At 37.8% G+C, this 27,096-nt stretch overlaps 2 protein-coding genes across 2 annotated transcripts; one reads left to right on the forward strand and one right to left on the reverse strand.

Moving 5' to 3' along the window:
* Positions 1–982: 982 nt before the first annotated feature.
* On the forward strand, positions 983–12,626 carry ART4 (ADP-ribosyltransferase 4 (inactive) (Dombrock blood group); the record flags this gene model as incomplete). The annotated part of the gene is made up of 3 exons (XM_084256019.1): positions 983–1,165; positions 2,804–3,512; positions 12,535–12,626. 3 exons carry the CDS (start codon positions 983–985, stop codon positions 12,624–12,626), a joined length of 984 nt encoding a protein of 327 aa, XP_084112145.1.
* Positions 12,627–19,766: 7,140 nt separating this feature from the next.
* Positions 19,767–20,495, reverse strand: LOC311185392 (uncharacterized protein C12orf60; the record flags this gene model as incomplete). The annotated part of the gene is made up of 1 exon (XM_084256020.1): positions 19,767–20,495. The coding sequence occupies one exon, from the start codon at positions 20,493–20,495 to the stop codon at positions 19,767–19,769; it is 729 nt and encodes a 242-aa protein (XP_084112146.1).
* Between the last annotated feature and the right edge of the window lie 6,601 nt (positions 20,496–27,096).

The raw sequence follows: 27,096 nt of genomic DNA on the forward strand, positions 1-27,096 counted from the left end.
TCAAGATATTCTAAACTTCTGTAATGAGAACTGCTATGATCACCAGATATTTTAGATTAAAAAAATATTACAGTACTAAAAGAAAATCACAGAATTTTCAAGAAGAGGATTTGTGTCCCTTTATAGTTAAATAACAAATTGGAAAGTGTAACTGGGAAAGATTTGCAAGAAAAACAGTTACCCCATAAATTGGGACTAGAGAAAGGATGTGCACATTGGAAAGGGAAATGCCTAAAAGAGATCTGAATAGAACATCCATGTTGGATGAACTTGCACATTGGAGCCAACTTTTGATTGATGGCAGCTGTTCAGAGGCTGTCTTCTAACTCTCATCATTAGGAGTCACTATAGACCAGATTGTGTGGATAGAGGATCTGATTGTGACCCCAATAGGTACAATTTCTACACTGAAGAATTTCAAAGTGCCATGGAAAAATAGCAAAGACAGTCTTCTTTTGAAAGTAACCATAAAAGGCATGTTGCTTCACAGCACCACTTCACACAGAGCCTATCAGCAGCACCAGATGAGCCTGACTCAGACCCACCTTGAGGGAGCATTGTCCTGTGGCCTAGCAAGAGCCAATCATATTACTCACAATGGAAGCCTGGAGCTTAAGATAAAGCCGCTTGGCCTCAAACACTGTACAGCGTGTGCTTTTCCTGCTTGCCTGCAAAAATAAAGGCTGAGCAGTTGAGCCTGACCCTTAACAGGCCTTTGGAATTCCACACATACACAGGAAAATTTTTAATTGTGAGACTAATGGGTTCACTTTAGAGCACTGTCTTTTGGGTGCATAAGTCTGACTACTTCAGAGAGTTCAGCTTGATAAATGAGTTGGAATTTCCCTCAGAAACTCTTGCAGAAAAATTGCTAACTATTGGTGGTCAACGGAAGTCTCAACACAAACATGAGCAAAGCAGATTCCTGCTGAGAATTACCCAAAGACAACCCTAACGGAGAACTCTGAAAACTCATTTCAGGATGAAGCTTCAAGAGCAACGTACCCTTAACACAAACAAATGCTGTTCATTGACCAAAGGATGCAAGAGGATTCTTCTCCCAACTACTGCAGCCCCTACAATGGGAATCTGGCTTCTCCAAAGGCAGCTTCCTCTCCTGCTACTGCTGCTCTCTGGCCTGCAGAGACCCACAGCAAGTTCTAAGGTAGGGCACAACTAAGGAGGTAATCTCGTCCTGATAAATGCTCTAATAGAGCACTCTTCTGGTGAAAACTTTTAAATCAACTTTAGGCACTTGGGATCTATTTTTGTTCAGACATTTAAATAACACTAGCAAAGAGAATTAAAAGCAATGATTAAAAATGTGTAATTCTTTACAGTTCATGCATCTGGCATTATGGATACTAGAGGCACAGTATTATTTTCTTGTTTCTCCATAAAATTTAAGGAAACAACTGCTAGTGTAGGACAAATAATATAAAATTAACCAGTCTAATTTGGTTTTAGAATGTATGGTATAAATCATCTTAAAAGTAGTACTGTAAAGTTCTATATAATGAAAAATAACTTTAAGACATCAGAACATATCTGGGATCTAATAATATATTAAAAAGCTTTAGAGTTCATTATAATGAAATTTGACAGAACATGATATTGGCTTGGTTTGGTTTGGTTTTGGCATAAATAGATTCTGTAGACCTATTTTTATACCTGCTGTAAAGCGTTATTGCTTAAAATCTGTAAAGTAGCCTTAAAAATTAGTTCCATTTTATAATCAGCTAGATTATTTCTCTAAATAAGAGTAAAAATACAAAATGATAAGTTACTTCCAGTCACAACATCCTTGACACTGAATGGATGGAATCTTTTTACTATATTCCTTAATGAGTACAGTTTATTAGAAACGCATTAGTTCCTTGCCAGTAGGAAACATCCTGGAATTTAAGATAGTTCAAAGATGGCTCAAATGAAAATATCTTTTTCCACTCCTGATTTCCAAGAGGAATGACTTTCCTCGGCACATGCCTGACCTCTGCCCAACTACTCTCTCTACTGTCCTGGAGATGGGCAAATTTGTTTTACTGGCAATGTCGGAAGAACTGGGTACCCTGAGTGACTGCTCCTCCTGTAAGTTAGCCTGCAGCAAAGGGCATGAGTTCTGCGTTTCTCCATAATAGGAACTTAACCCAGGAAAGCCACAATCCAGTACTGCCTGCACCTGGACATGCAACTCTGCCTTCTTCTGGGGTTCAGGCCTCACAAGCCCATTTGTTCATTATCAGTCCTAAAAATATGTGCTCCATCATGGCCCTGTACCGTAGTGAAAATGGTATGTTAGCCTTCATATTTGCTCTTTTGTTCTTCAGATTCTAAATAGAGGGATCCCACTTGAAAAATCCAACATTATTCCATCACTTGTCTTTTTAAAACTAATGTCCAAAGACTTAATATATGTTGTATTTATTTATAAAAGAGACAATCCTTAAAACAAGCAGGAGAGAAGATGAAGGAAACTGGCAGAGGAAACAGAACTAATAATTTAACCTTTAAGGTTTTTTTTCTTTCAAAGTACAAATACAAAAATTCTGTGATCTTGGTCAAAAAGGGTCTCTTTCTCCCTGGGGAAATGAGTTTATTTAAGCTTTCAGTTATATTTATCAAATTAAATTCAATCTCGAGGCTAGGTCACTGATACAGGAAGAACTGGCAGCGTATGTTTATGAGTAAAACATTTCAGCAAATATTGGTTTTAAAAAACTTCACCTTATAGAGTACAGTAGATGTGAAATCACATTAACCAACTGATCTGAAAAATTAAAATCAAGATCTTTCTTTCCTATAGGTTGCATCTAAAACATACATTGACTTGTCACCAGATTCCTTTGATGATCAGTACCAAGGTTGTGACCAACAGATCATGGAGGAATTAAATCAAGGGGATTATTTCTCAAAAGAGCTAGAAATCTACAGGAATTACTCCAAGGTGTGGCAGAATGCCCACGTAAGCTGGCTGAACCAAGCAAAACCTCTCCCTGAGAACATGACTGTTACACATGCTGTTGCCCTCATGATTTATACACTGAACAACAATGTTCGCTCTGACTTCACCAGAGCCATGAGCAGTGTGGGTAGCTCCCCAGAGAAGTATGAACAGTCTTTCCATTTCAAATATCTACACTACTATCTGACCTCAGCAATCCAGCTCCTGAGGAAAGAGATTGTCACGAAGAATGACCCTCTGTGTTATAAGGTATATTATGAGGCAAAGGATGTCTACTTGGAAGCCTCCATAGGTGCCTTGCTTCGATTTAGCCAATTCCTCTCCACCTCACTCCTAAGAGAAGAGGCACAACATTTTGAAAACCAAACTCTATTTACCATATTTACCTGCCTGGGTGTACCTGTACAATACTTTTCTCTCAAGGACGTGGTCTTGGTCCCTCCCTATGAGTTGTTTGAAGTTGTAAATATGAGCTACCACCCAAAAGGAAGTTGGTTGCAATTGCGCTCAACTGGGAACTTCAGCAGATATAATTGTCAACTGCTAAAAGGTATTATTACGCTAAGTTAAGTCCACTCTTATGGTGTCACAGACCACTACTCTTTCATAAAACTTATTTTTCTACGTGGGTTCAGGAGGAAAAGGCCAAAAGCATGAAAACTAGTGTTTGGTAATGGTAGAATTCAGAAGGGAGAGAAAACCCACTTTACTTCTTGGTTTCCCCTCTTTTTCTTCTCCTCAACTACCTCTGGGAGAATGTGTTTCTGCAATGACACATGTGGGGCATTCTGAACAGAGAGAGTAGATCTTTACTGGAAAAGGTAGTGCATAAAGTAGAACATTTTTACCTTCTCCCTCAAATTCCTTTTTGTTGTTGTTGTTTGTTGTGGTCATTTCTTGTCTAAGAAGTACTAAAAGTAAAGCAGGAATTAAGACTTAGTCATTCATTCTTCATTTCCAAGTTCAAGGAAATAGGCTACTAGGTTTGGCCAATATAGAGTCAGTAAAACAAAAATCACTATTCTAGTAGGATTCTTAGTCTGATAAACGAAATATGAACAAATATTTGTCTACACACAAAAGATATGTAAGCACTGATTGTGGTTACTCAGTGCAAGAAGCGACTCAGTGTATCTGGGAAAAGGGAGGAAGGCTCCCCAGCAGAGGACCACAGGAGATTCCATAGGAATGAGCAGTAAAGAAAAAAAGAAGTCATGTCAAGAAGAAAACCGCATATGGTGAATCACAGATATTTTAAATAGCTTGGTTATCTTCAGTGAATGACTAAATTCCAGATAGCTGGAATGAGGATGTGTAGGACATATGAAAGACTAGGAATAGAAAGCGAGTAGGAAACTGATTGGAGTGGAGTAGTTCTGATGGAGCCAGATTGTGAAAACTCCTGTATTCTATGCTAAGGAGTTTTAAACCCCATGCTGTAGGTAACAAGAAGTCACTGGACATTTTTAAGGAGTGAAGCATCAATTAGATCAATATGTTAGCAAGAACTCTGATGTTATCATGTAAAAATACCAAAAAAAAAAATGCTAAGGTCTTTTTTTAGAAAACCATGTGTCTGATTCCATTTTCCCCTTGTATGTTGCCAGACACAGTTATTTCTCAGAGCAGAAGTTTTATAGCAAATGCTTTTTGATTCAGATAAGACTGTCTTTATCCACATGTGCATCCCTTCACACTTAAATGCAACTTGGCTGCAGGGTCTACCTTGAAAATATCCCTGAATCTGCCTCCACTACATCATTGCTATTGCTGTTCGTAATTCCAACCCCCAGTATTTCTCAACATTTCATGGCTGATGTGTCACAAAGTCCTCAAACAAGCAGCCACACTGAGGTTCAGGGTCTACTCACTCTGACCTATCTGTAAACACTGACCAGGGGAGAGGCAACCTACAAAACTTTTATTTCCTCCTTCCTCTCCCTGGTAGTGTGGCAGAAAGCATTATGAGAGAAAGAATAACCACTCAAAAGATGCAAGAGAATAGTGTTTACAGAGGAGACTAAAAAACTAAAGAGGGATATAAATAGAATAGCAAAATTTTTATAACATATGAGAATTACCCTAGTTAGTTTCCAGGATTCTTTTGAAATATAACTAAATAAGATACTGTTTGGAACAGGACACTGTTACTTCATTCTTATGAATTTGAGACTGATCATTATCCTACTAGGTAATGAGCACTGTAAAATATACTAAGTGAGAACTCATGGAACTTTTTTGTGTCAAAGAGTAGAAAACTGAGAGGCATGGGTATTAGAAACTGTCACCCATGTTCTGCTTCTCCTTAAGTCTTCAAGAAAAAGATTTCAAGACCCTCTCCCCAATACTAATGATCTTGGTGTTTTTGTGGTAAAACTACTCAAACACAATTTCAATTTGGTTTTGGGTCAAAGTTTTGCAGGGGTAGCCATATATATTATTAAATTTGGGGGGATTTGATTGGTCTGAATTGGATATTTAAAATCATAAATAATACCAATAATTTTATATTGTTCTCTAAGCCCTCTGTGAGAAGGAACTTGTCTACATAATATTTAAGAGACTAGCATAAAATCCAGGCAGTTTGGGCCTTCCCTGGTGGCGCAGCAGTTGAGCGCTGGGCTGCGAGGCTGCCTGCAGCCTCTGTAGCGCCAGTTCATTCCCCGGCCTCCGGTGAGGGTCCCACAAAAAAAAAAAAAAAAATCCAGGCAGTTTGACCATAGAGTCCCACTGTCTGGATTCACATATAACTTGTACCACTTTTTAGCTGTGTTCTCAATCAAGTTGTTCAAACTCTCAAAGCTCTTTCACCTACATAATTAGCATCATAATAGAGTCCCAAAGGGCTCTTGTGAAGATTAAATAAAATACTAACATTCCCTAGCATTTAATTAATAGCAAGTAAATATTAACTGTTATTAACTTTAGTTCCCAGACACATAAAGGTGCTCAATCTTTTATCTGTTGAATGAGTGAGTGAAGAAATGAAGCATTCTCCTTCATACATCTAAGTGATCAGGCGTTAGTTTAGATAACCATAAAACTCAATTGACTCATAACAGTTACAGTATTTAGTAGAAAGGAAAAATATTCTAAAGATATAAGCAGGAGTCAAGAGAAAGGAGCTGTAGCTACAATGTAAATGACTGGAATGTGTCCCTTCTAATGGAAGTTACATATCTAAATTTTCCCTAATATTCACTAGTTTGTCTTGTGAAGTCTTGAGAAAAGAGATTGCAAAATGGCAAAATAAAAATATCACTAGTATCAGGGGCTTATATTTTTTTCAGAAACATTGCATTTGAGCTAGAATGGAAGTGTCTTCCCAAAACAACTATTTAAGTGAAAAGGGGAGAGGAATAAGCTCCAGCTGGCATGATGCCAGTCTTCTTTTTAGTCGGAGACCTGACTGGAGTTTGCAAAGAAGGCCAGTCCATCTTCTGGTTCTGTCTCCCCTAAACCTCATTGCCACTGGTTGGTTGTCAGCACAACCAATTCAGTTAAGGACAAAAAGACTATATACTCTTAGAAGAGACACAATCAACATTCTTTTATGTCTACTGATTACAAAATTAACTTTGATGGGCTTCAGAATGCATTCAGTTGTTCACTACATAGTTTTTATGTCATTGAGTAAATTCTGTCTGAAACCTTCCTTAAGTCATTGGTTAAGTGATAAGTAACACTCTACTAATCCTAAAATCCTAGAGCAATGTTGGCTAGATCCTTACATGAACAACAGGAGGAGAGAAGTGTGTTTTTCTTACCTAGAAGGCCTTCACTGAAGGGAGTAAAATCAGTGGCCTCTCCCCTATCTGAGTTTTCAGATTTGCAATTGCTCACTTCCTTCTCTCGACCAATCCCAGCCTAAGAAATTAAACAGTGGCATTCTGGATCACTAATATGTAAATCCTTCCGAAACTGGAATCTCACTTGGGAAGCTGATTCAAATCCCTTCAGGTTTTTCGCCTATCAGAGGCCTCAAGTTATTCTATATCCCTACAGGGGTGTAATACATGTTAGCCCTCCTGTCTTAATCTGCCTCTTATGTCTTAATCTGAGAGATGTGATACTTGAAAAACAACATGAAGGCCTTAAAATTTGCCAATCAGGATACTGTAATTTTCCCTGAAGAGACCTCAGATTTAAAAGCATAGCTCCTAACTCCTTCAATTTATTTCAAAATTGGTTTTATTAACTTGTAACTGAAGTTTTCAAGTTCACAGAGTTCCCAGAAATCTACAGCTTCAGAGAGTCAAAAGGTCCAATTGGTAGCATATAAGGTATACATAAGAGCGTGAATTTGCAATGGAAAATTATTTAAAACATTCTCAAGCAACAGCTATCCCTTCTAATTGTTCCCTCACCCTTCATATGACCTATACTAGTTACCATAGAAACACGTCTGCCCGTTAGAAATGCCCATTAGAAGACTCAAAATATGTTATGTTAGTTATTTGCCCTTAAGTATTGCTTCTTTCAGCAAAATAATCTCTGCCAAAAATCTGTAGACACACAAATGCATGCTCTGTTCTGTGTCACAGGATTCACAAAGAACGACTTATCTGTTAAAATATTTCACATAATCAAAATTCTTAAGCCTGCTTCTAGAAAAAATATAGTCAATTCTTTGTAGTAAGCCTGAGTTTACATATTAATCTTGCCAGTTACTAGCAGTGAGAACATGGGCAAATGCTTAGTCTCTCTATACCTATTTCTTTATATCATAAAAGTAGAAATCATTTTTGAAAATAAAACCCACTTGATAAAATTTGGAGGAGGCTAAAATGAAATAACCCTTGAAAACACTCCTGGAACAGTATCAGACACTTATAAGTAATTTCTCAAAACTTTTTAGCTTATTATCCACCATTATTATTTTATTAACTTCCTATTTTCTGTTTTCTTTCACTCTGGCCTTCAATTACCTAATTTAGTTTTCCCTATTTGTGGCATCACACTCACCTTGAGGTAGTGTGTCTAACTCAGATGAATAGATGAAAACAATAAGCATTAAATGAATCTGGAGACTGACTGGCATGCAGTCCATAAGAGCCAGGTATATGTTAGCAGCTTTGTGGTCTTATAGGTGATGACTTCTGAGCTGTTTCTTCATTTATAAATGTGGAAATACTGGTCTAGAAGCAATGTCACGATAGCACTTGATAGCTACCCTCTCAAACATGACAGCAAACTCTGGGAAACTGCTTGGCATATGGAAGCAATAAAGAGTTTAGTGGCACAAATGTGTGCTGCAGAGATATTAACAGTAAGAATAGAAACAAAGGAAGAGGTGGAAGAAATAATGCTTTTATGAGTGCCAACTTTTTCCTAGATAATATTCTAAAAAGATGAATACTCATTCTCTGCATTTTGACAGAAAGAGGCCATAGATTAACTCGATATACTGCAAGATAGTTTTAACTTTCCCTTTTTTTCCCCAAGAGATTGAATTCTTCTTTCTGAACAGCCTAATATAGCTGATATAGTTTCAGACCTTATGAAATAAAAGTTGTAAATAACTATTTCTCTATGGACTGTATATACCCTCAGGCACAGATGACCAAAATTAGGTTATAACACAGCAATAAAATATTTACGAAGAAATTTTGCTTAAAAAAGGCTTTCGCACATATTACCTGTTTGATTCTTACAATCACCCTGTAAATTGGGATATTGACTCCACTATATTGATACGAATACTGAGGTTTAGAGAAGTAAAATGGTTTGTGTTATTCACACAGCTTATACGTGACAAAAGCACAATTTTTTCAGAAAAAATCCAGGACAATTTTCTCTATAGATTACTTTCAGTTTATTTGTCCATTTTTTTTTATATTTTATTTTATATAATTCTTACATCATTTTTCATCTTTGCACAATGTATGCATTTTCATTATGGTTATATTTCCCATACAATTGCACCCCCCCTTATTTTGACTCTACTCCTTCCTCTCCCAGTCTCACCTTCCCTTCCCCCACCATAGTGTGTCTCTGGTTTATAGTTGCTTGTTGATTTTGATTTTTACTTTGTATTGATTATAAAAAGAAAAACACCGATGGCCTCACTCATAGCAGGAATTTAGAAAACTTAAATAAGAGACCAGGAAAAAGACTAATCAATATTTGTCCATTTAAAAATGTTACTGAGAACCTACCATTAGTTTCAATCTTCTGTGAAAGTGACAGCATAACTCACTTCACATACAAATAACATATAAACATACATATGCAGATATAGTAAAACAGTAGTTAATCTTTTCATATTCAGTACAACTCTAGTGTTTTTATCTTAACCTGTTTCACATTATTAAAAGGTGATAGTTGTGACCTACTAATATCACCAATCATTAATAGAGCACAACTTCCAATTTGAAAAATACTTCCAACTTGAGAAAAACTTTGAAAAAAATAGAAAAGTAGACAAACACAAAAGTACAAAACAAGCCGAGGTATTCGCAATTCAAAGTATAGGTTGTAATTTAAATCAGAGGATTTTTTTCAGTTACTCTCCTAAATATATTGTCTGTGTAAATAAAAAAAAAAAAAATGATGCAAGGTAGGAACGATAATAGCCATAAGAAAGGTAAAGAAAAAGTAACAAGGGAGTTAGGAAAGAATACTTACACAATATTATTGCATTGAGTGAATTATCTATATTTATATTTGTATAATATCTGCATTTATAATATAATATATATATATTTTTAAAGATTTATTTATTCACGCATACAAGAACCTGGGTACAGGCCAGATGTGTGGGACGGTGAGAGGATTCACCAGAGATAGAGCGGGGAACAGAACAGGTAGACTAAATGAAATACACCGCTGAGGGGAGCAGTGGGCGAGAAAGCAGAGATCTGCCGCGCCATGTGGTTATCTCCCTGGCCGGCAGGGATGGAACTGCGCTGCAGAGGGTTCGGACAGCTTTGCTGCGCTTAACTGCCTGCGCCACCAGGGAGGCCCCATATTATATATATTTATATAGTTTCATAACAATCCTCATTATTATGAAGGGCACTTAAGATGTCCCCTTCAAACAGACTTAAGGTCTATGTTTATCTCATATTTCAGCACAACATAGTAGCAGTGACGCAAAGTAAAGAGTGATGGTAGTAATAATAGATTTTCCAAAATCTAGAGATGCTCTAGTTTTACAGATCAGAAAGTTGAGGCCAAATGGTGAAGATCAAAAGCTAAGCGCAGAGTTTCAACATCAAAGCTATAAAGTTCTGGAAGCCATAATCTTTCTGATAGTGTTTCATTATCAGTTAATACTTCATGCTAACTCTTCGATAGAATTTTATTTACTTTTTTTAAGATTTATTTATGTTTTTTGTTTTTTTTTTTGTTGTTGTTTATACATGCACTGGGTACAGTCAGAAGCGCAGGAGGGTGAGAGAATTCACCAGAGCCAGAGCGGGAGGCAGAGCAGGCAGAAGGACCGAAGTACACTGCTGAGGGGAGCAGCGGGCGGCAGGAGAGGTCTGCGCGCCATGCGGGACCCTCCTCCGGTGGCCGGGGAGCAGCCGGGGATCGAACCGGCGCCTCAGAGGCCGCGGGCAGCTTCGCAACCCAGCGCTCAACCGCTGCGCCAACGGGGAGGCCCAGATTTATTTATTTATGCATAGAAGAACTGGGCTGTAAGCCAGAGGTGGGGGGCATGGTGGTGAAGGTCTCACTAGAGACAAAGTGGGGAGCAAAACAAGCAGATCTATTGAAATACACTGCTAAGGGGAGCAGAGAGTGAGACAGGAGAGGTCTGCTGTGTCATTTGTGGGTTAGCTCCCTGGTGGGGATTCAACTCGGGCCGCAGCAGTAATAGCATTGAGTCTTAACCCCTACGCCACAGGGAAGACCCCAAAATTTTATACCATTAAAAAGTGTAAAAGACTGCAATTGGCAGTTGTTGGACTCTCTAGCCTCAATGAAGATAAAACAAAAAAAAATAAAGTTTGAGGCCTGTTCTAATGAATGTCCTCCAACAATGGTTCCCAGGTCTCTGTGAGGATTCGGATAATACAATTTAACATAAACTTTGACAAAAGCTTAGAAAAACATATGCACGATTAATTTTCCTTATCTACTCTTACTGGGGTTTTACTCAAAATTGGAGTTTTGAAAACTAGTGTTGGTATATGTAAAATTCTGAATAGAAAAAAAAAAAAAAACAGGAAATTAAAAGGATCTTGTATGTGAAAGTAACAGAAAAAATTTCTTCATCATCTGGTCATCCTAAACAATATGGTCAGATACTGGGGCACTCACAGAGTTGAATGTTTTCTTACCCTAAACATCTTTTCTACCCTAAGTAGTCAGCTGACGCTAGTTGAAAGTCTAAACTCTTCATTTAGAAGGTTTCCTTCTTCCATCTCACTCCACTCCTCAGTCCATGGAATTCCCAATTAGTAATTACATTGACAATAATTTTTTGTATTCCAATTTTGGTCCCATCAGCCACACAAAGATGCCTGCTAACTTTTCACATACTTCCTCGGAAGAGCACATATGTGTAGGCAGTACACACACACACACACACACACACACACACACACACACCCCAAGCAGAATGTGAGAATATTTTTTGAGCACCTTGTAAAAATTCTGTGAATGGAAGTGCAGTATACAAAGAGACAAAACAGTAGTTAAAAATACAGTGTTGAGCCAGATTGCCTGAGTTTGAATGCTGCCTACACTACCAATTTGACAGGTGAGGCCCAGAAAATTTCTTCACATCTGTGTCACTTTTTTCTCAACCAAAAAATGAGGATAATGAGAAAAAATACTTGATAGCTTTGTCATGAAGATTGAATTAACATATAGCAAATGTGGGCCTCCCTGGTGGTGCAGGCAGTTGAGCGCAATGCTGTGAAGCTGTCCGCAGCCTCTGCAGTGCCAGTTCGATCCCCACCGGCCTTGGTGCAACCCACATGGCAAGCAGCCCTCTCCTGGCTCACCTGCTGCTCCCTCAGCAGTGTATTACAGTCAGTCTGCTTGTTCTGTTCCCCTCTCTGTCTCGGGTGAATCCTCTCACCCTCCCATGCATCTGGCCTGTACCCTGGCTGTTGTATAAATAAAATAAAATCTTTAAAAAATATATAGGGATTGGGGTCAAAATAAGGGGGTTGCAATTGTATGGGGAACATAAAAGTAAAATTTATTTAAAAAAATATATATAGCAAATGCTTAAAACATATTCTAGCACAGAATAACTAATGCTAGTTTTTATAATGGTGATGAAGACAATCATAATTATGATGGGGATGCTAGTGATGGTGATAACTCTGCTGATAAGATGGAATACCAGGAGAGCCCTACAACCATTGAGCTGGGTAACCTGAGTTAAATCTCTGAACCTCTAGGCACCGGTTTCACCATCTGAAAAATGAGTAAGCTGAATTCTGTTAGAAAAACCTAAGAATGCTTTTATAAAAAGTAGCTAACTTTTTACCAGGAATTTTCTAAGCTAAAAAAAAAAAAGTAAGTCAAAAAGAGAAATGAGTTAGTTTAAAAAATCAACAAAAAACTCTGCTACCAAAAACACCTTTAACTCTTTTTTCTTGTTTTTACAGCTTCCGGCAGAAAGTGCATCCCTGCTCCTGTAATTATTGCTTTTCTCACCTTTTTAACGTGTTTCATTATCTTGTCCAAAAATGGAATATAAAGGAAATTTGTGGTTTTGTTTTCTTGAACTCTTTTGCTTTATTTCTCTCAAGGGACCCAGAATACCCTTGGGGGATCACTCTGCCCAGCTATCATTTGCTGCAGAACTGGCTCAACCTACTGCCTGTGGGTGGGCCTGCCTGTAATTCAATGTATTTCTTCTCCATGAACACAGAGATTCATGCTGAAATAGAAAATGGTCCAATCAGAGCCTCTGAGATGCAATCAAGGTACTTTTTTGGAATTGGAATTGGAGTGCAATGGGGAGCTTTTTTTTGAGTGGAGATTAATGGAAACAGAGTGGCTCTGAGGCTAAAGCTGCTAACAGCTATCTTCCAGCAGCAGGAGAGACTTGCCCTCTCTGAGAATGGAGCTAACTTAATGAAGACACAAGAATGAAAAGAAAATAAGTCTTGATGAGAGTATATGATCTCCAACAGTGCCTGAAACTGGATACCCTAAGTTTTTTAAATACATACAGCAATACATTATATTTTTGCTTAAGTAGTCTGAATTAAATTTTCTGTATCAAACAATTGAAGGAGCTATGATGAATAAAGGAATCTCCTTTACTTTTTATGTAGCAGTTCTAAATAAGAACAAATCAGAGATGCTTGAGTTAGAATGCAAAGGAAAAATTCTTTATCAAATAGAAACCCTGAATCCCAGAGACATAACTAAGAGGTAAATTTTCTTCAGAATTTTTATTAGCATTTTAGACCAAACCAGTGTAATCTCAGACAGAAGAAAATTTGAGAAGTAAATTAAGGAAAGATGTCAATGAAATCATCTAATGCCAGTAAGGAGTTTCTGCACACATGTTCCTAAAATATCACAAAAGTCTGGACTTAAACTTTTATGTTAATTTCCAGAGGAGTTTGTGGAAAATTGAATTTTAAGTGTTTATGGCAAATTATTTACATTAGGAAAGCATGTGGCTGTGTGTTGAGACAAAGGAGACAATATAAGAGGAAAAATCTAATTACCATGCAAATACCAAAGAAATATTTGTGTCCCCATTATGTGCAAACAATTAGGTTAAAAAAGAAATGTATAACTCATTGAACTTCACATGTACTCTAACTCTTCTCTCAGAACTCAAACAACATGGGGCTATAAGGAATTGCTTTTGCCCGATTTCCAAAGACCCTAGTATTGTGTTAAATGGAGTGAAGTCCAGGCTACCTAGTCCCTCTAAGATTTGGATAAGAAGCAACAAAAATGGACACCAGCCCACTTAGTCCCAGTAGGATTTCCTGAAGGGCCTGTGTCATGACAGAAGAGGTTAAATGGAGAGCTGGCTGCATCAAATTACCTGGTGGAGAATTCAGGCATCCAGTACTTTCAGTCTTTACATTGGGATTTTGAGAATAACAGAGCCAAGTACAACTCTAGCACCTAGCTTGCACTGGCCCTACAACTAATAAAGCAAACATAAAACTTCCATTAAAAAAAAAATTCTGAGATACACTGCCCAGGAATTTTGGCAGGTTAATGAGAGGTTAGTAGAGAGTCCTGAGGGCAAGACTCTGGGAACATGCTTTGAAGGAAGTCTTGACAAGGCAGTGCTGTATGTTAGGAAAAGCCTTCCAATATTTTGCATATTTTTTTCTGTGCCATATAAATGCATTACTTGAGTCATACTATACACAAAGCACTTTGGAGATTAAGAGTTGAATACACTAGGCCAGATCTTCCATGAGTTTGCTATCTCTTAAGATAAATAAGACCACAAATAATTATCAAAGGAAATAGTAAAAGAAAAGGAGGGGAATCAAATCTTCTGTTCATGAGTTAAGAAGAGAGATACCTTCCAACAATGGAGGCAAGAGAAACCAGGAAGTAGTGGAAAGAATTTTTTTTTTAAGATTTATTTTTTATTTATACAATAGCTGGGGTACAGGCCAGAGGCGCAGGAGGGTGAGAGGATTCACCAGAGACACAGTGGGGAGTAAAACAGGCAGACGGACTTAAAGCACTCCTGAGGGGAGTAGTGGGAGAGACAGGAGAAGTCTGCTGTGCCATGTGGGACTCTCCCTGGCCTGCCAGGAATCAAACCCATGCTGCAAAGCTGCAGACAGCTTCACAGCGCTGCACTCAACCCGCTGTGCCACCAGGGAGGCCAGTAGTGGAAAGAATTTGAAGAAAGTCTCAGGACACTGGTGTGAGAGCAAAAGATAATAGGGGGATAAAAAAAAAAAAACAACAACAACAGTTAACAGGGGCCTGTGCTGCAGGGGGCCTTGCTGCCCCAGCCAGGTAAGACACTGGCAAGCAGCTAAGAAAAGGGCCTCACACCGTGGGGCCAAAGTTTAAAGAGCCTCACACCGTGGGGCTGAAGATTAAACACCTCTTTGTTTTTTGTTCTTGGTCATAAAAAGAAAAAAACCTTATGGAATATACATTGGGCAATAAATAATACGTGTAAGAATTTTGTAAGTTCATGGCATGGAAAATTACTTGCTTAAAAATTAAACACTGAATAATTTGGCCCACTTGACAATGGGAAATAATTATTGTGCAAGGGCATGTCTGATAAGCAACCCAGAGTTGGTCATAATAATATTCCTCATATGGAAGTTCTGTAAAGAAGCCTTGTAATGAATCATAAAGTTGATTACACTAAGAGTTTCTAGGTAGAAAAAAGTTCTAATAACTGATTATTGGGAAGCAACTGGTCCCTAGCTGCAGGCCATATAGCTAGAGGAGTCTCCTGATATTGTAGTCTTGGTGATAGGGATGTCCCAAGGACTGTTAGCTGACCTAGGTAGTTGTTTAGGCTGAAATAATGAGTCTAAATTTTAATTATCTATTAACTTTTAAGGTCGTTTCTTTTCTCAAAAACAGTAGGCGCCAAAATGTCTATGGGAAAAGAATGTATTGATTGTTTTTGTTTTGCTTCTATGCATTCAATGATGTAATCCCATTGCTTGCCTTAATGTATAAATAAAGACCCGCTGAGACCCTCAGCAGGAGATGCTTTCACCAATATAAGAGTGTTTGTGTCTGCCTCACTGCCCTTCCCTTCAGCCCTTAAATTTTCTCCTAGGCCATCTCATCCTTTCAGGGACACCTGACCCGACATTTTGCCAAAAGCTGGTCTTCGACAGGCCTGTATCAAGTCTTTAGCACCAAAAATGAGTACAAATGATAAGTTTTGGGGGTGTAGAGAAAAATGAGATTCTTTAGGCCTGTGGTTGGATAAAACTTTCATCAGAGATAGAGCCTAAATGAAGGGGGGCAGGGGGAAGATTCAGGTAGGTGGAAAAGAAGGAACGGAATAGAAAAGAGATGGGATATAGGAACGATCAATGAATAAAAGGCTAGTATATGGGTCTGACAGAGTGAAGGAGGAACGTGGACTGGAGAGAAAACATGAAGTCACTTACTTAAACTAAAAATCCAGCTCTTAAGCATTTGATCTCTATGAGAAATCAGGGTTTTCTTAGTAAGACACTTTTAAATCAATGACCCTTCATGCTTGCTCCCAGCACCAGCAATATCAGTATCCCTTAATAAATTTATAGAAAAGTGAATCCTAGGGCCTGATCCCAAATCTATGGAATTAGAAACCCAGAAATCTGGGTTTGTGAGTTACGGGAATAACCACATTTTAAAAAGATAACTTAGTTCTTCTTCCTCCTGCTGCTACTTTACCGGAGACAGAAATTGTGCAGATTTGTGATTTAGTTAAGGATGAATGTAAATATGTTGCATTTTTTCAGTCTTTCCCTATAGTTCAAAGTTTTTAAGCAAGGAGCTATAAAGTGACACACTGATTTAAAGCCTTTAGGAGACCAGTTTCAAAAAAAAAAAATCACTGTAATTTCTGCCCTTTCTTAGTCTAGGATATCTTCTGAAGACAAAATGGACTTCAGCTATGCATAAATTCACACGTAATGTTAAAAGAGACTACACTGTAAAGTTGCATGGTATTTACCCTCTGTAGTAACTTTATTAAATATGTTCATCTCTCCTTTTTGTATATGCAAAAAACAATTCTGGCCCTATTATTTTATCTTTATGACACAGTATTCTAATATGCCTGTCTGTCCTGATATTTTCTATTTACTCTTACTTAAAAAAAATAAATCTAGTGAAAGAAAATTTCTGTAGAGTTTGATTTGCTTAGAAATCAGGATTCATGGGCTTCCCTGGTGGCGCAGGCAGTTGAGCACAGTGCTGTGAAGCTGTCCGCAGCCTCTGCAGTTTTGGTTCCATCCCCGCCTGCTGTGGAGATACCCACATGGCGGGACAGACCTCTCCTGTCTTGCCTGCTGCTCCCCTCAGCAGTGTATTTCAGTCAGTTCTCAGGGCCGCAACATTTCTTTCCTAACTATACCTTTTGCATTATTTACTTTCTATGATACTAATTCAAGTGTAAGAATAACAAATCAATTAACGTCTAGGTCCAAATTGGGTTTTCATATGCCAATTAATGACTAACTAACCTCTGCATTAACCAAGAACAAAGAGGAGAGCTTTAGCAGGCAGTTGCCATGGAGACTCCCTAGTTCAGATCTTCTTTGGGAAGTGCAAAAACTCCCCTCTTCTGGGAAGTACAACATTCCCTCTTCGGGGAGCACAGAAACTCCCCGCTTCTCGGGAATCTCCCCCAATGCCTGGGTCATGTCAAGAGACAGCTTGGGAGGCACAGCCTGCTGCATTGAGAAAGATGCTTTCAGAGATACCAAGATACAACACTGAGGACTATTCAAAGTGGGGGGGTCGGATATTACAAGTATTATAAGACTTCTTTCCTACCTTTTTTTTGGTGAGGGGAGAGTAAATGAAGTGTTTTGTTTTGTTTTGTTTTATGGCATTTCACTTTTTCCTACCTATGTGTACCTTACTCACCAGACCATGCAGTGGTCATACCCTCAGAGTAAAAATGAGATTAGGCATACCATAGAAATAAGTGAGTCTTCCCCAATTTGTACAACAAAACCTGAAGAACTTGAAAGAAAATGAGAGGAAGATAAAACCAAAGGATTTGGGGGAAATGTTAAATAAGAGTAAAGGTGCCATAGGTTTGAGAAGAGTGCAGCTTTCCCCTAATCTTCCCACAAGCTGGAAAGCAGCAGCAAAGAAGTCTTTAGAGTGGGTGGCTTACCCCATGGTGGAAGCCCTCTGGGAGAGGCCTTCAAGTAATGGTCCACCTCTCGAGTGAGAGCATTTGAAGACAGCGCATCTTTATTGAAGTGGGCACCACCACATCAAGGGGCTACTCTAACTGCCATTCCCACTAGCATCTGGTGAGGACTTCCAGCCATTTGACAGAAATACTCTGTCCCCAGAACTTTTTTCTTGGTCCTTCTCCCCTTCATTTCCATGTGAATCCCCCCATGGGTTGCAACATCCTGGGACGCAATCCTAAAATCAAGAGAAGGAGGATGAAATCCCAGACACGTACAGGTCCAGAAAAAGTAAAGTGAGAGTTCCGCCACCCTCCTCCCATTAACATATGTAGTTCTTTGAAAGGAGGATAGCAAATGGGTCAGTTCAAGATTCTCCTCAACATGAAACTACTAATATAGAGACAGTTTCTTTTTAAAGTGAATATATGAGGTTTATGGGCCTCCCTGGTGGCACAGCGGGCTGAGCACAGCGCTGTGAAGCTGTCAGCAGCTTTTGCAGTGCGAGTGCGATTCCCAGCCAGCCAGGGAGCAACCCACATGGCGCAGCAGACCTCTACTGTCTCACCCGCTGCTTCCCTCAGCAGTGTACTTTGGTCAATCTGCCTGCTCTGCTCCCCTCTCTGTCTCTGGTGAATCCCCTCACCCTGGCCTGTACCCCAGATCTTGTATAAATAAAATAAATCTTAAAAACAAAAAAAGAAAATATGAGGTTTAAATTTTTGAAAGAGAAAATATTAGATGAGAAAGTGATGTAAGTTTTCTCAAAGGAAAATTCCAACAAAGAACTAGAGCTGTCAATATTGCTTTTCTTATTCTTAGCAAAGTTATTATTAGGTGATATGAAGATTACGATAGAGAATCCCTATTTAAATAAGGTCAAGAAGCTAAACAAACAGTCCCACACAAGTACAATTAGCAAACTACAAGACCCAACATGCTTTGCTTCTCTGACAGGAAGTGGTGTTGCTTCTAGGCCCAGTAGAAGGAGGAAGGTTCACTTCATGCAATAGGAGTCCCTCCAAAGGCTAGAAAAGGAGGAGGGGAAAGTGCTAGCCTGGGTTTTTGGGAAGTACACATGTATCTAAGCATGAAACTGTACTTTCCAAATTGCTTTCTTGTAATTTCCAAGTAAGCCCATTTTGAGTGAAATTACTGGTTGCTTTTTGTTTGAAGTCAACAATATCATGTGAGATAGCGCACTTGAGAATATACACTCATTTGCAATGCAGGAGAACCAAAGTCATTATGGTAGACAAACAGACTTTCTTAACTCATCTTACCCCACACGAGCTTGTCTCAGAAAGTCTCCTTCTGCAAATGTTATAATCTTTTCTTTGTGAAAGGTTAGAGTACTTCTGTTTTTCAACCTCTGATATATCCTAATCATCTAACCTCAGTAAGAGACAAATAAGAAAACACCATCTGGTCTTAGTCAAGACCAGATTCTATTTAGATAAAACTTTCTATTACTTCTTACATTCTATGTTCTTATTTACTACTTGATACATCATATCAAAAGTACCCAGTGAATAGATTATGACAGGGAAAATACAAGTTGATACAAATTAGTATGTGAGTGACAAAAATGCAGGTTATTTAATGTATTTCCTAGGCCTGAAGAGTCATTTCTGCCAGATTATGTAATAATATTTACATCTACCTGAACTTAACACAGTAATAACTAGAAATACAACTACTAGAAGTGTAAATTAGTTTACAATTCTTTTAATTATGCTTTGAGATAAGATATAAGGTTTAGAAACATCCTCAAATGTATAGAACCTTTTTTCTTTTTGAGGAATGTATGCCTTTTAGGAACTGGCAGGTCAAGCTTATTTTTTTGAATAAAGCAAAGCTTTATTGGTTTGCCAGTTGATTACTCTTTATATTTCTGTCCCAAAAGACCACCTGTCTAGCATCAAAGGGTCTTGGAAAGTACTATGAAAATTCATAAGATCAGAATGGGTTTTCTGGCAGAAATGACCACTTCTGTTGCTCTCGTACTAGTCATTGGCATTCTTAGACAGAGAAATCTTGATTTCCATACCTTTTAGGGTCTTCTGGAGGATCTCTAAGATTGGCCTCATAGTCTTGACAATTTGCTCCAAGTGATCTGCAGCTGACTCAATGATATTCTTGGCATTCTCAGTTTTGAGTGTATCCTGTAACTTCAAGGTGTCTACTGTAATGGTTTTAGATAAAACAAGACTTGAGCTTTTCTCAGATGTGGAAGCATCTGATTGCTCTTTGCTGTCTTTTCTGTAAAAGTCACTTAATTGAAGGTTCATAATAGGATATTTCATCAACAGTGAAAGAGAAGATTCCAAACACGCCAGGATGTTACCACTATTCAGCACAGAGACAATGGCCGGGGCACGGACATTTCTGAAAATTTGCTTAGCTGACTGTTGCAACTCCTTTACACTGGTACTCTTTTCAACCACAGAGCACATAGCTGTTGCCATCTGGGAAAATAAAGGTTCATTTTGTTTTTTGCCATACTTTGCATCCACTATAAATTGCATCTCCTTGAAAATGATGAGCATTTGTTCAAAGACATCCTTAACATAACCATCTTCTTTCACAGCTTTCAAGATAATCTGAGTATTCATACTGCTGTTAAACAAATCAGTAAGAGTTTTTGTAAAGAAAGAAATATCTTGCATTTGAAAGAAGAACATTTTGGCAGCTTGAACCAGCCTCTCTTTATCCTTTTCTGACTCTGAAGACATTTCTCCAACAAAAATGTTTCAGAGCTGCAAAACAAAGTATAATCCAAGTGAAAATTAAAAGTACACTTGTCAACCACAAGGAGGCTGAAAGTATAATCTAAATGTGATCTTAATTCCTGTGAAGGGTAGGAAAACTACACACGTTTCAAAGCAGAAATGATTTAGTGCTTCAATAAAAATAATTACAACAGAGTACAATAGAGTTGTTTTATTGAAAATAAACCACCTATCAAATACTGTGTGCTGAAGCCAAACTGGATATGCTGTAATTGAAACAACACTTGTCAGGCATTACCCTCAATAATCACCCAACCTAGTCGGAAAGATTAAACTTGAGCAAGCACACTCTCTCTAATATTTCTGATTATAGCTAAAACTCTTAGATGAAAAGTGTAAAGTAACTATCAGATAATTCCGAAAGGTGGCTAATAGCACACAGAGGAGGCAGAGAGTATAGCATTTGAAGAACAATGCAATGATGAAGTTCTCTGGTTTTATGTTTTGTTTTTCCTGGCTTCTGTATTTCTACCTTGAACTCTAGGATTAGCTTGAAACTATAACTGTCAACAACTCCAAAGAAGGAAGCTTTCAAAACAAGCCCACTCTCTCTACCTAGAGAACCTGGAGCAGATCCTTTTTGACTCAAGTACAAGCAAGAAAATGTCAGCCCTTCCTTTGTTCCCATGGACAAGGAAGAGGCAGCCCCAAACCCTTTCACTTATAAGCTCTAGTAGAAAACAGCAGTGCCATCACTGTCACCCTCTTCTGTCTAGTTGAGTAGACAGAAAATGTTCAGAAGGGAATATATGTAAGAGAAGCAACATATTAGAAGCAAATAAGTTAAACAGTAGTCCTCAATTGTCTTCAGAAACAAAATACAACCATTTTAAGATAAAGCAAGTGAGACTGACAGAATAGAGCTATAGTATATAAGGAAAGAATATATGAGGATCCTGAAATAGGGTTCGCAGGACAAAAAAAGTCCACTAACAAGGGGGCTTAAAAGATTTAAGCCCAGGGCCTCCCCGGTGGCACAGCGGTTGAGCGCTGGGTTGCGAAGCTGCTCACAGCCTCTGCAGCACCGGTTCTATCCCCGGCCACTGGGTGAGGGTCTCACATGGTGCGCAGAACTCTCCTGCCTCCCGCTGCTCCCCTCAGCAGTGTACTTCGTCAGTCTGCCTGCTCTGCTCTCCGCTCTGACTCTGGTGAATTCTCTCACCCTTCCGTGCTTCTGACTGTACCCAGTGCTTGTATAAATAAATAAAAAGAAAATCTTTAAAAGAAAAAAAAGATTGAAGCCCAAAAAGAGAAATTGGTACTTCTGGGAGTGGTAATAAATAATCAAAGGAATGTGGGTAATTGTTCAAGGTGAGAACATAACAAAAGTATGAAGTCCAAACCTTGAGCACTCTATAAATAGAGTGCTCAAGAAGTGCAAAGAGGAACAAATAAAGGATATTAGGAAGGAGCAGTCAGAAATATGAATAGCAAGAGCAAAGAGTCTGAGAGGACTGTCTTTTCAAAAGCAGCTCTTCAATGAATATTCCTTTCTATGAAATCCTAATTTTGTCATTACTCTCCAAACCTGGAGGCAGATACAAACATCTGTGGGTAAGGTAACTATATAATTTATCGTTCAAACCAGGATGTAGTGCAAGGGGATGTTAATAGTAATTATGCTGAGAGAAGAGGCATAAACCAGGACTCTCCCAGGGAAATGGATCAATAGAAAGGCAATGGCCTGCACATTGTACCACAAATACATGGAGATGGTATCAGAGGTAAAAAGAACAGACTCAAATAGGAGTGATTGTTTCAGATTTAATACCAACATCTCAGAAAGGAAATGATTAAAATGAAAGACTCAGAGTGAGTTTTCTTCCCCATTGTACACTTCATTTACTTCTGTGTCACGTAATCATTAATTAGGCTTGTGATACTTGAATATAATAGCAAGAATATTTCCATTAAAATAAATAAAAAGTAAGGAAAGGACAAACACATCCAGAAACAAGTTCAAGTACACTTCTTTAGACAATCAGCTGTCAAGAGATCACTCCACAGGCCTATTAGCTTATTCTCCCTGAAGGGTTTGTCTGTGTATTTCTCTTTTGATCTTGACATTCCAAGAAGACAAAGTCATCCAATGCAATCTCCCAAAATACTTGTCCTATCTAAAAATGTTCTGAACTTTCATTACAACCCTTTCTCTCAGCTGAAAAGTGCTAATGTCTCTAACAAATGTTCATGATCCTTTTGCATCTCCTCCAGAATTCTGCCCAATCATCACCCCTTTCTTTTGTGCTGTGAACTGAGGTTTGTCCCCTTCCCCCAAACTCATATGTTGAAGCACTAGCATAACTATGTCTATTATTTAGAAATGGGGTTTTATAAGGAGGTAACTAAATTTGAATGAAGTCATAGAGTGGAGCCCAATACAACAGGATTTGTATCCTTCTAAGAAGAGAATCAGAGACTTGAATAACTGACAGGTAGAATCCCAAAACAAGAACTGCAGTCATAGAACCAACTTCTCTACTGAAGTGAGTTAGCTCAGTTGATTAGCACTTTTCAGCAATAAAAAGTCCATTGAAGAACAGAAAAATCATGTTTACTACATCTTTCAAATTGTTGGTTAATATATACTAACATGATATTAATATAGGCAAGAAGACAATTCTGAGAGCTAAATCATTCAGAAGTAATCTACAAACCTGACAGGCAGAGGGACCCAGCAGACACTAACAAAGCATGTAAGTCATCACATTCCATCAGAAGCATCCAGATGAAATCACATGAAAAAGCCCTTCAACAATACTCCTAAACCTTCACTGGGACTACTGAACTCAGAAACACAGCAAGGTAGGTAATGTGGGTATTTCCACTGGTACTGATATAATACTCTGTCTTCTCTCCATATTAGGGAATTTGAAATAGCAGGTCAATCTTCAATTATAGCCATAAATATAACAAAGTAACTGTGGTAAGATGTTCCTATGGCATGTTCCTAGTGATTAGATCTCTGAAGACACCAGGTAAGTAAGAAATTGAACAGTTTCTACAACTTATTATGTTAGAGGGGAATACAGAGCCATTAAGACATCAATTTTAGAAATGATTAAGGATGGAATGACACCTGTGTGAAAATTTTATTCATATAGATTATAACATTTCCTCTTATAACAATTATACATGCACTCAGGATCTGTGAAAGAATGAATGTGCAATCTACTACCAGGCAATGTATAGTGTTACACACCTTCATAAGTTGCATTACATTGAAAAATATCACTGCATATTTGCTCTGTATCCACAGACACTTATTTGTTTGAGGGGAAGAAACACTGTCTTTTTAAATGCCATGTGGCATATAGCAGAAGTTTCCCAAATAGCCTTTGAGGTGCTGACTTTGATATTCTGCTTTCTGATCAGAAATACTCTTTAAAAGAATTTACATCAGAAAATGTATCATCACACCACAATCAACTTGTGTTTGTGATTATCTTTATTTAAAATAAAGTGAAGGAAGCCCATAACTAGCTAGTAGTTGTTATTTTCTCCTAGTAAGAGTCTGACCTTACCTATACCTCATTCTTATAGACTCAGATAAGTGACTCTTGCCTGACAGCTGGAACCAATAGGAATAGTGATGAAAAGTGACAGCAGAGAGAAGCAGCACCTCAGTGAGCACTCGTGTGACAACTATCAAAGGTTCAGAGGGTCATGTTTTTCTTTTTTAATTATTAAAGGAAAAATTCAAAGATATACTGACGTGGAGACAATATCATAAAATCCCATGTACCCAGTTTCAAAAATTATCAAAACAAAGTCAACGTTATATCCTTTATAGCTCTACCCTACTCTCCTTTTCAGATTACTTGGAAGTAGATCTCAGAGATCATATCATTTCATCATTATAGTATTCCTACAAAAGATAGAAAATTCCCCTTTTTGAAATTTCACCTTAAGTTCTCCAACATAATAATATTTATTTAATAAGTAGGACCATCTTTAACTTTGAAACAGACCTAGTGTCTTGCTGTAAAAATTTATTCTGGGAGGCAGTACAAAAGTTTTTAGAGTGCAGTTTGTATACAGATTAGAAGTAATGAAAAGTTTAATTTCCATTCATTATACAATTATTATGAAAATTTACCCTGAAAAAATAATATAGATAATAAACTGGAAAACACACACACACAAATTAAAATGCTCATCAGAATAGTATGTACTGAAACATTTGGGAATTTATTAAATTATGGTAAAGATAGCTTATGAAGTACTTATGTAATCAATAAAATGATTATAAAGCTAGAAATACAGAAACATATTTAATAAACTAATAGAAGATGAAAATTTTATTTATATTATTATTGCAACTTTGTAAAAATATTCATGCATTTAAACAAACTATGGATTGGGAATAACAAAAAAAATTAAGATGGTAGGTAATGGCTATTTTTCTTTTCTATTTTAAAGTGCTTCTATATCATTGCTATTGACTTTATAATATTTTATTAAATCTTTTAGTTTCTTTCTGTTGTAAGTCTACCATCACAGTAACTATCACACACCATTTTTAACCACCTCAAATTAATTTTTCTTTAAATTCCTGTAGCATGTGACAGCCAATTCACTACTGTTATTCACAAAAGCATCCTGAGAATTATCTGAATATGTCATAATACTGTACATTTTCATTTCATTTTGCACATAATACTGTACATTTGCCTAAATAAATGTATCACCAAATAAAACTTAGCTATACAAACAATGATTAATGTTTCTACAATCGCATATATTTGCTCTTTAATCTTTAATATTTACTTCACAACTCAACAAATTTAGAGGTTAGGTTCAATATGAATCAATCTGACGCAGTTTTTGTTTCATTCCAATTTTTTAAGATATGCTGATCAGTGCTAGCAGCACGCCCAGGTTGCTTTGCTTATTTTATGAAGCGCAAGATACAATATATATGATTTCCAAGCTGTTTAGCAACAGAATTTTCTCTTCAAATAAAAATTTTACCCACCCATAACCCAAATATAGGAACAACAAAGTACAGCGGCTTCAACAAAAGCTGGGTGTGCCCGCGACCAGGAGCTCCACCTACTGGCCAACAGTTCCCCATTAAATCAACCTAGGGCTCTAGAGAGCCTGTTTCACTAGCCTCTAAAATAAAATATTCAAGTAACAGCGCAAACTTTGCTGTGGGTAAGTGAACAAACAGTAACTGCCGCCAAAGTGTATTTGTCACCTACAGGTAATGATCACGTGACAAAAAGTGTAAAACCCCACATTTGCACACTAAAGTTGCAAGGAATCAGACAGAGCTAGATTAAGTACATCACTTAGTTACCTGCTAGTATTGATGTTTCAGTCATTTTTAGAATGACTTTAAAAATATTTTTAAAGATTGGATATTTTCAATCATCAACGAATCATCCCTGAAAATGTTATTAAAGTAGATGGCTCAGAAATGTTGTTTTTAGGCACAAATAGCAATGTTTGTGCCATTTAACTGCAATCTTTAATTTCAGGACTTGGATTTTGCTGAGTGAAGCAATATGAGCTTCAGAACTAAATTGTCACGAGCAGTAATAGAAAGAGACACTTTCTCCGTATGGCTTCCATGTGGTATATGACTTCTCTAATTTAACCTATCATATATTTAGGCACATCCATTTGAGAAAGTACAAATTCTTCACCTCCCCTGGAGGATTAAATGTTTCCCTATAGCCTAAGTGTCAATGTATATTAAAGGTGGGTTCTCTGAAATTTGAATTTGCACAAGCACCACCTCTATAATTCTGAAAACTGTTAATTACAAAATTGCTTCCTTCACCAACATCTTCAAATTTTACCTAAGACATAATTTGTTGATTTCACCTCCAAACCCTACCTCTCTTCCTTGCAATTCTCTTACATTTCTTATTTCATTGGGATGAAAATCATTTTGTGTTCAGTATTGGAGCAGGAATGGCAACAGGCCAGCTGAATATCTACCTGCACCAAGAACCCTCTCAACTCCCTGCCCTAAAGCCTGACTAAGAAAAATAAGCTCTTGTTCATTAGAAGTAAAAAATAATTCTGAGCAGATCATGATGTATCTTATTCAAATTTGTCATTGGCACAAAATTATAACTGTTGTCTGGACCCCAGGAAGATGGGTACAAAAGTGCATGTGCAAAGGCTTGAATACATAAAGGAAGAAATAGTACTTTTATAAAAGTTGATAGACTTCTGTCTTTGATTTCTGGCAAGATTAAACTTTTCACCAACTTGTTAATTACTATTTCATTTATTGTCCAGAGTTGTTTGCTCATTTAGCTATTAGAATACTACTGTTGTCTTTATTAATAAGAACTCTTTAAAGTTAATAACACTTTTGGGCCTCCCTAATGGCGCAAGGGATTGAGTGTCAGCACTAAGAAGCTGTCTGCAGCCACTGCAGGAAGAGTTATATCCCCAGCCAGGGAGATGACCCACATGGCACAGCAGACCTCTCCCGCCTTGCCCGCTGCTCCCCTTAGCAGTGTATTTTAGTAGATCTGCCTGTTCTGCTCCCGACTCTGTCTCTGGTGAATCCTCTCACCCA

Source organism: Talpa europaea (genome assembly GCF_964194135.1).
Source record: "Talpa europaea genome assembly, chromosome: 15".
NCBI classification, from domain to species: Eukaryota; Metazoa; Chordata; class Mammalia; order Eulipotyphla; family Talpidae; genus Talpa; species Talpa europaea.